At 62.4% G+C, this 10578-nt stretch overlaps 1 protein-coding gene across 1 annotated transcript in view; it reads right to left on the bottom strand.

Moving 5' to 3' along the window:
* NOP14 (NOP14 nucleolar protein) overlaps window positions 1–10242 on the bottom strand; it is an 11109-nt gene extending 867 nt beyond the window's left edge. The window contains exons 1-16 of the mRNA XM_004715098.2: window positions 9951–10242; window positions 9131–9265; window positions 7624–7765; window positions 6271–6410; window positions 5818–5952; window positions 5109–5231; window positions 4330–4455; window positions 3650–3935; window positions 3275–3405; window positions 3096–3181; window positions 2580–2715; window positions 1793–1894; window positions 1396–1549; window positions 955–1114; window positions 497–641; window positions 51–167 (exon numbers count right to left, since the gene is read on the bottom strand). Coding sequence (XP_004715155.1) covers window positions 51–167; window positions 497–641; window positions 955–1114; window positions 1396–1549; window positions 1793–1894; window positions 2580–2715; window positions 3096–3181; window positions 3275–3405; window positions 3650–3935; window positions 4330–4455; window positions 5109–5231; window positions 5818–5952; window positions 6271–6410; window positions 7624–7765; window positions 9131–9265; window positions 9951–10109 — 2277 coding nt within the window. The 5' untranslated portion in view covers window positions 10110–10242. The remainder of the gene's footprint in view (window positions 1–50; window positions 168–496; window positions 642–954; window positions 1115–1395; window positions 1550–1792; window positions 1895–2579; window positions 2716–3095; window positions 3182–3274; window positions 3406–3649; window positions 3936–4329; window positions 4456–5108; window positions 5232–5817; window positions 5953–6270; window positions 6411–7623; window positions 7766–9130; window positions 9266–9950) is intronic.
* Window positions 10243–10578: the final 336 nt, after the last annotated feature.

Here is a 10578-nt window from a genome sequence, read left to right as displayed (position 1 = left end):
GGTCAGCGGAGGAGCCGTCCCCACATGCCCCCGGCTGGCGGCACTTACACTTTGACCAGCCTCGGGGTGAACAGCTTCAGCGGCACTGGCTTGCTCTTCTCACAGACCAGGGGCCGGCAGCGCTGCCCCTGGGCCCCCATCCTGGCCAGGGTGCTGCGACACATCTCCTGGAGAGGGGTGGCGTAACAGCAAGTGAGGCAGACCCCTCCCGGGGAGCCTTCAGGACCGCCTCCACCCCTCGCAGCAGCATGTCCCCAGCTTTTCCAGATGCTTCCGAGTCTCCGGATGACTGAGCCAGCCCCAAGCGGTCAGGGCCCGGAGCCCATCAGCGAACACTGGCCAGGCGACCATGGGGCCGAGAGCAGGCTGCTGGACAGCCTGGCCTTGGGTGGGCTGAGCTCTGAGTGCAGCCCACCAGCCCCACTGTACACGGGGGAGGCGGCGGCCTGCTTGCTGTCCCCATGCCTCTGTGGCCTGGCCAGCACCCAAGCCTCACCTGCAGGACCTGGGGGTGGCTGAGGTCTAGGTGCTCGGTAAGCACCACTCGCAGGGGCTGCATGATGTCCTGGAAGGCAGGCAGGGCGCTGTACAGCATCACACAGCGGTCCACCAGGGCCAGGGCCACGGCCACGCAGGACAGCCTGAGGCGGGAGGGAGGGCCAGGCTGTCCCCTCGACATTTCAGCCACACAGAACCCCACTGACCTGGCCTCAGCCTCCCGCAGCCCCACAGCAGTGGGCGGAGACTGGCTGGGAACGCAGCCTGGGCCGTCAGCTGACTGTGCAGACAGCCTACAGCCCCACTCACAAAGACGGAGCCTCCCTGTGTGCACGTCCTTCCCCCACTGCCCCCACTGAAAAACCCAGCAGCTCCTCTCAGAAAGGCTTGGAACCCTGCATGACCCCCACGCAAGGAGCCCAGAGCCCCCGCTGGCCACGGCTCTAAGCCCCTCACCTGGCATGGTTGGCTTCTGTCTCTGTGTGGGCTGGCAGGCCGTTGGCCCAGCGCAGGGGCAGGCCTCTCTGCTGCCACGTGGCCCCGTCCTCTCTGTTGGAGACCAGGAGCAGCTCGGAGTGCTTCCCAAGGGCTCGGAAAGGGTGCACTAGGGTGTAACCTGGACGCCAGGTGATAAGGACGGGGACATCTGTGAGTAACCCACCCGGGGCGCCCAGCAAGATGGGCCCTGGGGTCCGTACACCCAGGCTGCATTCCAGGTCTGGGAGAGCTGTGTGTCCAGGACAGAGGGCGAGGGCCACACCTCCCTTCACATTGGCACTCCCGAGGGGGCCTCCGGACGGCTCTGCAGGAAGCCCACGGCAGAGCGGGCTGTGTGCCACCACCACCACCCCCTTCAGAAAGGAGGCCACCCTTTATTGCCGAGATGCTTCTGCTCACCCAGCGCTGGCTTGTCGGGAGCAGCGACGTGCAGGAGGCCGAGCAGGAAGTTGACAAGCTCGGGCACGAACCGCTGGGACAGGGACATGAAGTCCAGGAAGAGGCAGCACACGAACAGCCCCTTCACCACGTCCCGGAGGGAGAGCACGGGGCACTGCAGGCACACGCACGGCCATGCCTCAGTCGGGCAGCCCAACGCCCAGACAGGACCAGCACATGCCCGGCCGCCGTCCCCGCCCAGGGGAGGATGACTGTGCCCAGGTGGATGAGAGCCCGGGCCCTCTGGGCAGCTCCACGCCAGCCACAATCTCAAGGTGCTGACAGATTCCCCAGAGGACACTGCTGATGGATGCCCCGCCCACCAGAGCCAGGGGCCGGCAGGGCCCATGGGACTGACCTTGGTGAGCAGCTGGCTCATACACACCATCGCGGGGGTCACCACCGGGTGCCAGAAGTCAGAGGTCGGGAAAAGCAACCCCGCAATCTTCAAGACAATGAGCTGAAAGGGAAGGGGCATCAGACACGGGGGCAGCAGTGACCCCATGAGGAGGAACACACCTGCCTGGGGCAACAAGGAAGGCCTGCTACTCACCTGCCCAGCAGCAGGGTGGGCCCACAGGGCACTTCTGTAATGCTTAAGGTGACCAGACGTCCCGACTTTTAACAATTTTTCCCGTGTCCCATGAGGTTTTAAATAAGTCCCGATTTTTGGAAAGAATGCACGACAAGCTCGGGTATATGGTTTTCGTCTGTGGCTATTTCGCCAGGAGATGAGTTTTATCAATGGTGTCCCGCTTTTGTCTGCTTTACCAATGTTAAAATCTGGTCACCTTAGTAATGGCTCGTGGCCTCGGGGGAAGTCCTACACTGTCCTATAGGGTCACTGAGTCTCCGAGTAAGAGGCACCCACAGCAGCTCGTGCTTTAACAGACTCAGGGGGTCTCTGAGTGGGAGCCCTGGGAAGGAGCAGCGGCAGGGCTGCCCTGCACCCGCCTCTCAGAGAACGGACCGCACCTGTGTCTCAGAGGCTGGGCCGCTGCCCTGGAGACCAGCCAGCACCAGGAGTGTGGAGCCATGCCCACCCACTGTCGGGCATGCCCTCTTCTCTACACCCACACACAGCTGACATCCACAGTGGGTAGCCCCGGGGACACCACACCCCACCCAGCCACAGCGTGACGCACCATGTCGAGGCCCGGGAAGGCAGCGCGGCCCTTGGCGTCCAGCGCCTCCTCCATGTCGTGCATGGCGTCTCGGAGCACGAACCTCACGGCCTCGCTCGCGGCCCCAGGGAACAGCTGGCAGAGGTTGTACAGCTGCCTGTGGTCAGTGACATCGGAGAGGGGGGTGGGCTGGGCTGGCCTCCCTCAGACATCCTCCTGGCAGCCCTGGAAGCCAGGAGCTCGTGGCACGGGCCAGCCCCACCCGCAGCCTTGTGAACGCTTCTGGGGACAGGAGCCAGCCCGCCTATGCTGCACACCAGCCCAGTCAGCCGTCTACAGCTGGCGTGCTCTAGAAACGGCTCCGTCTCTCGGCCCAGGGCAGCGGGTGTGGCTGAGCTCGGCACGGCCAGTCCTCAGACCTCGACCAGGCCGGAGCTCAGGCCCACGGCCCCCACCCCAACACCTGCCAGTCTCCCCAGCCCGCCTGTTCTCGTGACTCGAATTGGGCAGAACACACCCCCGCCTCCGGACACTCACGGGACCAGCTTGTCAATCACACTGAGGTCCGGCAGGTCTCGCGTGGCCAAGGCCCCGACGTATTCCAAGAGGAAGCCAAACAGCTTCTGTGGGGGCAGGGAGGGCGCACAGCTCGGGCAGCTGGCCGGCAGCGGCAGCGCGACACCTTGCTGCCCGCACCCGGGGCCCCTCCTGCTCACCTCCATCTTGGCCTTGTTGCCCGCCGCTAGGCTTGGGTGGTTGCACTTCTGAATCCGCTCCACCACCAGCAGCTGCTCGTCGGCAGGCCGCCCCCCCAGCAGCGACCGCAGGGCCTCGCAGGACTCAGGAGCTGCAACACAGCCAGGGCCACTCAGGCGCAGGGCGGCAGCTGCCTGCTGGACCGACCGACCGACCGACCCGGTCCTCTGCAACCCGAGCCCCCCGGGAAGAAGCGACCACCACACTGTCCTTCACAGGGACAGCTCCCCGAGGGCCGACACACGGGACACTGGCTAAAGTGACTATCAGACCTGTCTGTCTGCACGTGTGCCAACTCCTCGCCTGGCCTTCTGGCCAGAAGAGGTCTCACCTACCTGCAAACGTGTAGGGCAGTTCAGCACGGGCAGCGGCCTGGGCCTGGGGGTCTGTGCCTCCACATCTCTTCCTGGGTGCCGGCAGCTGTCCCCCCTCCAGGCCCTCTTGGTCACCCTCGCTGTCTGTGTCGGAGTCCAGGTCTGAGTGGCTATCTGCACCATCGCTCTGTTCTGTGTCCTCCCCGCTGGACTCCTGTTCCTGCTCCTCTTCCTCCTCACTGTCCCCGCCACCGGCACCCCCATCCTGTTCTTCCTGGACATCCTCATCCACGTTCATCTTCCCATCCTGGGAGGGAAGGGCTTGGAGCTTAGCATCGCCGGCCCTGGATGGCTGCCCTCCTGGCTGCCTCAAACCACAGGCCTGGTCCCCACTGCCACCTGCTGAGCCACAGGCCACCGCCTGAAGCTACCAGAACCCAGGCCGGTCTGCAGGCCATTGCTCGGAGCTGAAACCTGAAGAAGGGGCCTCCAACCCCGAGGCAGCACCTGGCAGCACCAGTGCACCAGAGCTGCGAGTTCACGACCCAGCCCTCCCCCATCTTGCCACACTGAGGCCCAGCCAGCAGGGTAGATGCCCGAGGGGCTCCCGCCCCGCCAGCTCCAGGCCTTAAACCACTGTCCAGACACCCCCTCTCAATTCCCACCTGTGCAGAGCCCCAAGCAGCCTCCTCCCCGCCTACCTTGTAGGAGAGCAGACGCCGGTCGTCCTTGTCCAGGATGAAGCCGTCGCTCAGGTCGTCTGCCGACATGTGCTTCGGTCGCTCGCGCTGTCCTTCCTCCCCCAGCATCCTGCGAAGCCGGTCAGCCTGAGCCGACCGAGGGAGGGGCCTGCGTGACTGGGGCCCTCGGCCCATGGGAAGGAAACAGGCTGCCGCCCCCCCCCCACGCTTCCTTTCTTCACAGGAGCAGCCAGAACTGGCACAGCAGAGCAGCGCTGTGTTCACGAAAAGCCTCTGAACCACGTGCTTTTCTTAACAGCAGAGACGGTAACACGGGGTCTTACTGACAGCTGTTTGGGGTCAGAGATTTTGAAAACCGTGGGTCGGTGAGGGTGTTAGCTGGACGTTATCTGCTCTTTGCTTTTGTAAGGGATGCGTGTGTGTGTGCGTGTGGGTGTGTGTGTGTGGGTAGGTGTATGTGAATAGTCACAAACCGTAAGCAGGTACAAAAGCCACTACCGCTGACAAAAGCACACCTGCCTCGGGAACAGAACCTGGGGCCCCAGTGCTCTCACCCACTGCCCCCGCCCAGGGTTCCTGACCTGCGTGCTGCTGCACAGGCCGACCCCTGGGGGCAGCGGGGCGTCTTCATGGTTTACACTTTGCACTTTCCCCTTCTTAACTTGCACACAGACGAGGACGGACACACACACACACACACACACACACACACAGGCTCCCTGCACGTGCCCGTGGGTGGGTGGACAGACACGCAGGGCACGAGCGCCCTTCCCCCAAACCTCTAGCCTCCTGAGCCGCTGCTGCTCATCCCGGGCCAGCTCCTCCTCGCTCTTCATTCTGTCCGAGGGCTGGGCCTTCATGTCGAAGCCGAGCTCCCGCACCGCCATGTCGTAGGTGTCGGCCTGGGCAGGGGGCATGGTGGGGGTGGGCTCAGTGCCCTCTGGGTTCCCATCTGTGCCGGTGGCCTCCTGGTCCATCCTCGCTAGATGCAGCCACAGAGGAAGCCAGCCAGCCACTCGCCTTCCCCCTGGAGAGCCGCTCGGAGGAGCCTTGAAGACCCAGAGGTCAGCGGCCAGCCGACGGTCACACAGGCTTCCGGCTCCAGAACCTGCTCCCACAGACTCAACCCACAGGGGCTAAGCCCTGGCCCGACGCGCGTGGCCATGGCCACATGGGGGCCGCTTGCAAAGCCGTGGGTGCTCGGTGGCTGCTCTCTGCCAGGGGCTGCGTCCGTGCACCCAGAAGGCTGTGGGACAATCAGTCAGCTTGCGTCAACCGTCCCATCCCGCAGCCCCCGCATCAATCCCCGCCTCCTTCACTTCCCAGGCTGCCGTCTTTACGGCAGTGGGTAGTCCGTCGTCCGGCTGTGCAGCCGGCGGTAGATTTGAACTGCTGACTCTGGTTAGCAGCCAAATGCTTAACCGAGGAACGTGAGGGCAGAGAACGCCTGAGGTCGAGCCAGGACTGCAGGGCCAGAGGGGCACCCACCTGGGGTTTCTGCGGCTGCTCCCTGTCCTCCGCCCTGGGCTTCCTGTGTGACAGGAGGGTCTGGACACCTTTCCAGTCCTGGTCCAGCTTGTCCGTGAGCTCCAGCGCGTCCTCACGCTGCGCCTGCCGCTCCCTCTGGGAAAGCAGAGGGACACCGTCACCCCTGGCAGTCCCGAGCGGCCTGCCACTACCAGGCCCGAAACACCAGGAGTGGTGCAGTGTCCACAGAGCCAACAATAGAGGGAACTCCTGCCACCAGGGACTTGGCCAGGCGGTCCTGGCTGTCAGCTCTAAATCGGGGAGAATCCGGATGCCCATCACAACACCCTGACTCCAACCACCCCCAACGCTAGAGCTCCACGGTTAACGAGGAAAACACTCCAAATACAAGCGCCAGGGTGATGCTGGGGGAGGGGGAGCGCCGCTCAGCAGCCAGGAGAATACGCAGCCCACCTTCTCCTGCTTCGACCGGGCGATGAGCTCCTCGATCAGCTCTCGGCGGGACTTCGCCTGGTCCCTCTCCTCACCTCCCCGGGACGTCGTCTTGTTAAGGAGCCCGCCGCCCCCTCCAAAATGGGCCGCCGTCAGCTCGGCTGCAGACAGACAGACAGAAGGGGTACCTTAAGCCACGTTTGACCGATACTGCGTCCAAGCGTGGACTCACCAGAGATGTTCATGAGACCCCGTGCACGGGGCCTCTAACCCAGGCAGAGACACTGCTGCAGGCCGGGGACACGGGGCAAACACATTTCCACTGTCCTTGCAGCGTGATCAGCGCAGCTGAGTCAGCGGGAGCCCAAGCTCTGGCAGGAAGGCTAGCACACGCGCACCCGCAACGCTAGGCTCGGGACTGACGCGGAGGGTGCGGAGGGTGGTATGCTGAGTGAAGTCAGTCGGACACAAAAGGCTGAATGTGGGCCGAGACCAAAAGTACAGAGAGCAAGAAAAGGTTTTCGTACCCCAAGAGACAGACCAGTGTTTACCGGGCCGGGAGGAGGTGGGGAAGGGGAAGACACGGGCCAGAGGGTGGCAGATCGGCGATAGCGTACGCTTCACGAGGGAGGCGGGGACACAACAGAGCACGCCCTCAGGAAGCCTGCTGAGCTACTGAAACTCACTCCATCCATCAGGCGGCAGGCTTAGAGCCGAGTTCAACCCAACCAGAGCCTGAAGCCCCTAGGACATCTGTGGCCCGTCTGCTCTACACACCACTCAATGGTGTGTGTGGTGTGTGAGTTAGATGCCGGTGAAGCTTCAAACAAAAGATATGCTTCCACCCAAGCCATCAGAGGAGCAGGATTACGTGAAGAGTGGGGCATCAGGACTGGAGGGAGGCTCGTTAACAAGCTGCTGACAGCGAGGACTTGAAGCATTTGCTGAAGATCAAGGACTGCAGACAAGGATTGCAGGACAGAGGGCAGAAACCCAGCACTGTGGACATGCCACCTTCAGATGGAGGCGGGCTGCCACGCCATCGACAGGAGTCGCCTCTGGTCTGGCACCCATGTGTGCTGGGCAGGGCGAGCAGCTCCCATGGGCCCCAGTGGCTGAGCGTCTGGAAGTAGAGGGCACCAGGCCTTTCTCCAAGGGTGCCCAGGGTGGGCTCGAACACCACCAGCCTTTCTCTGCACGGTGGAACAGGAACAGCCCCCCCACCTGCCGGCACCCCCCTCAGGCACGCTCCAGACAAGGGAAGGGTCGGCAGGGCTACTGACCCAGTCTCCAAGGAGAGCGGGAAGCAGAGCTCAGCGAGGGCCCACGGATGGGTCCTCACGGGCCCCGCAGCAGCGGCTCTGCCGGCCTCACCTGACAGCATGCCGCGCTCCTCAGTGTCACTGTCGCTGTCCACGATGTCGTGCAGCTTCTCGATGTCCGCCAGGGATTGACCGTAATGGGTCAGCTCCTCGTCCTCGTTCAGGTTGTAGATGCTTTTCTTATCGTGCTGGCGCTGACAGACGGAAGGACAACAAAAAACAAAGTCAGTTTCCTGATCTCCCCCACCCCCTGCCCTCCGTGGTTCTCCCACTACTTGTGGGCTCTGGACACGGAGCCCAAGAGGATTGGCAGCCACATGTCCACAGAAACCAGCAAGCCAGGCACAGTCCCCCTCACACCCAGCGGGGCCACACCCACTGCCACTGCGGCTGCATCTAGCTGGGCTGGGGGCGCAGGAAAGAGAATGTTCTGGAATCTGTGGTGATGACTGCACAACTCTTTTCAATCTACGTGCACACCACTCAATGGTGTGTGTGGTGTGTGAGTTAGATGCCGGTGAAGCTTCAAACAAAAGATATGCTTCCACCCAAGCCATCAGAGGAGCAGGATTACGTGAAGAGTGGGGCATCAGGACTGGAGGGAGGCTCGTTAACAAGCTGCTGACAGCGAGGACTTGAAGCATTTGCTGAAGATCAAGGACTGCAGACAAGGATTGCAGTGGACCAATAGCTCACATCATGATCAGTGGAGAAAAGGCTGAAGCTGTCAAGGATTTTGTCTTGCTTGGATCCACAATCAATGCTCGTGGAAGCAGCAGTCAGGAGATAAGAAACATACAGCATGAGGTAACTCTGCAGAGTGTTGAAGAGCAAAGGCACGCCGCCTGACCAGCCACGGCATTCTCCACTGCATTTCCGTGTACACTCATGTGTAAGCCGAGTCTTTCCAGCACATGTTTTAATGTAGTTTTTGTGGTGAAATTAGGTGCCTCGGTTGATATTCAGGTCAGCTTATACTCAAGCACATATGGTATAAGCATGTGACAGTTGGACACTGAATAAGGAAGACGGTAGAACAATCAATGCATTTGAATTGTGGTGTTGGAGATGAATATTGAAAGTACCACAGACTGCTAAAAGGACAAACTAATCTGTCTTGCAAGAAGTATGGCCAGAGTGCTCCTTAGAGGTAAGGATGGCAAGCTTCATGTTGCACACTTTGGGTGTGTTGTCAGGAGAGACCAGTCAGTCCCTGAAGAGAGACATCAAGCTTGGTAAAGTGGAGGGGCCCTTGAGGAGACGGATGGATGCCGTGGCTGCCACCATGGGCTCAGGCGTAGGAGCCACTGTGAGGACGGCGCGGGACCGGCGGTGTCATATTCTGTTGGGCACGGGGTCGCTGTGGTTGTAGCCGACTTCAGGGGACCTCACCACAACTTACTCACACCTGGCTTCTGTTTGCCAAACCAGGTGAGGAGTGGAGGCGCTGCCCCGGCCCCATACCTGGTGGGTGTGAGCCCAAGAGGGAGGATGGCGAGGAGCACACCTGGTGCAGGTGTCTGGAGCTGCAGAAGTCCCGGCCCCTGCGGTCCTCATACCTGCTGCTCCAGTGCGAACCTCTTCAGCATCTTTTCCTCAGAGCTCATGCTGCTGTTGTACTCCCCAAAGCGTTTGTCTTTGAAAATGTTGGACTTATCCCGCTCCTTGTACTCCTTTAGCAATGTCTGGGTGCGCTGAAAAAACAAACACAGAGCACAGCCAATTTGCAGTCCAGCCTTCCTGGTTCCCTGTATTGGGCACACCAGCACGGGGGCCCCCTTTGTTTCTGACTCACAGCGGACGGGGCAGAGCTACCACTAGGTTTTCCACAGTTGTCATCTTTACAGAGAATGCCATTCCTGGCCAGGGCCCCTGCATCACAGCCGCCACCCACCTGCCAGTGGGGTTTTTTATGCTGCTAAGGGTCAGAGGAGCTTTTTGACTGGCAACCTACTTCCAATTATCAGCCTTTGGGTGGGATCACACCAATCCCATCTACAGGGCCCGGAGTCATGAGCCTGGCACACTTTGCAACCACGACAGGCAGGCTAGTGGGTGCGGTGGGTTCCCTAAAGGCTAGGCTAGAGTCTGGCACCGGAGCCATCAGAAGCAGCTCGGCACCGTCCCAGTGCCCTAGGCGCTGGAGCCCGTGCAGGCAGGTGCCCCAGAGGACCACTAAGGAAGGCCGAGCGTGCGGCGCGGGAGCAGGATGGGCCCTGAACGCAGTGGGAGGGCTCCTGGCAACTGGGCGGGCGCAGGGTGGGACGTCCTGAGCCGGCGGGGAGGAAAGTGGCAGAACGGTCCCGGGCCGGGGGTGGGGTGAGAAGGGCATCTCTGGGAGGGCGGGCGGGCGCACACTCCCGCAGCCGCCCCGCTCACCTTCTTGATGGCCCGCGCACGGGACACGCCGGGTTGCCCCACGTCGTGGCGAGTCTTCCTGCCCAGGACCTGGAACTTCTGCCGGTTGACTTTCACTTCGAAGGGGTTGGGCTTGGGCTTGGGGCCGGGGGCCTTCCGTGCCGACTTGGCCTTCCCCATGGCTCACGCACTCTCAGGCGCTCGGCTCCTCACAGGCAGCGGACCCGGGCAAGGCGCCGGCCAGACCCTGAGCCCCGGCAGAGCGATCCCGGGTGCGGCGGCGACGCAGTGACCGGACAAAACACGTGCCGGCCACCGGAGACACCCTCCCAGGCTCCTCTCGCGACACCTGGTCCGGCGGCGCAGATATCGCGAGAGTCAGACACTTCCCAGGAGATTCCCGACTCGCTCTCTCTGGGCTCCCCCAAGCGGAGCGACTTCGACTCCCAGCAGGCCTCGCTCCCGCGAACGAAACTTCCGGTTTGCGCGTTGCCTTCTGGGAGCTGTAGTGCCCCCCGCGTGGCGCCGCACCGCCTCAGGCGCGGTGGCGACCGGGGCTCTCGGGGTCCCTCTCCTGCGGAGCCGTTAGCTGCCGGGCCGGAGAGCCGGTCCCTGGGGCGGGGCTCGGCGGGGGCCGGGCCCTGAGGCG

Source organism: Echinops telfairi, unplaced genomic scaffold, assembly GCF_000313985.2.
Source record: "Echinops telfairi isolate 266 unplaced genomic scaffold, ASM31398v2 ScPeMD7_28;HRSCAF=97, whole genome shotgun sequence".
Taxonomy (NCBI): domain Eukaryota; kingdom Metazoa; phylum Chordata; class Mammalia; order Afrosoricida; family Tenrecidae; genus Echinops; species Echinops telfairi.
The sequence above is the reverse complement of the archived record's forward strand: the minus strand, read 5'-3'. Positions and strand labels throughout refer to the sequence as shown.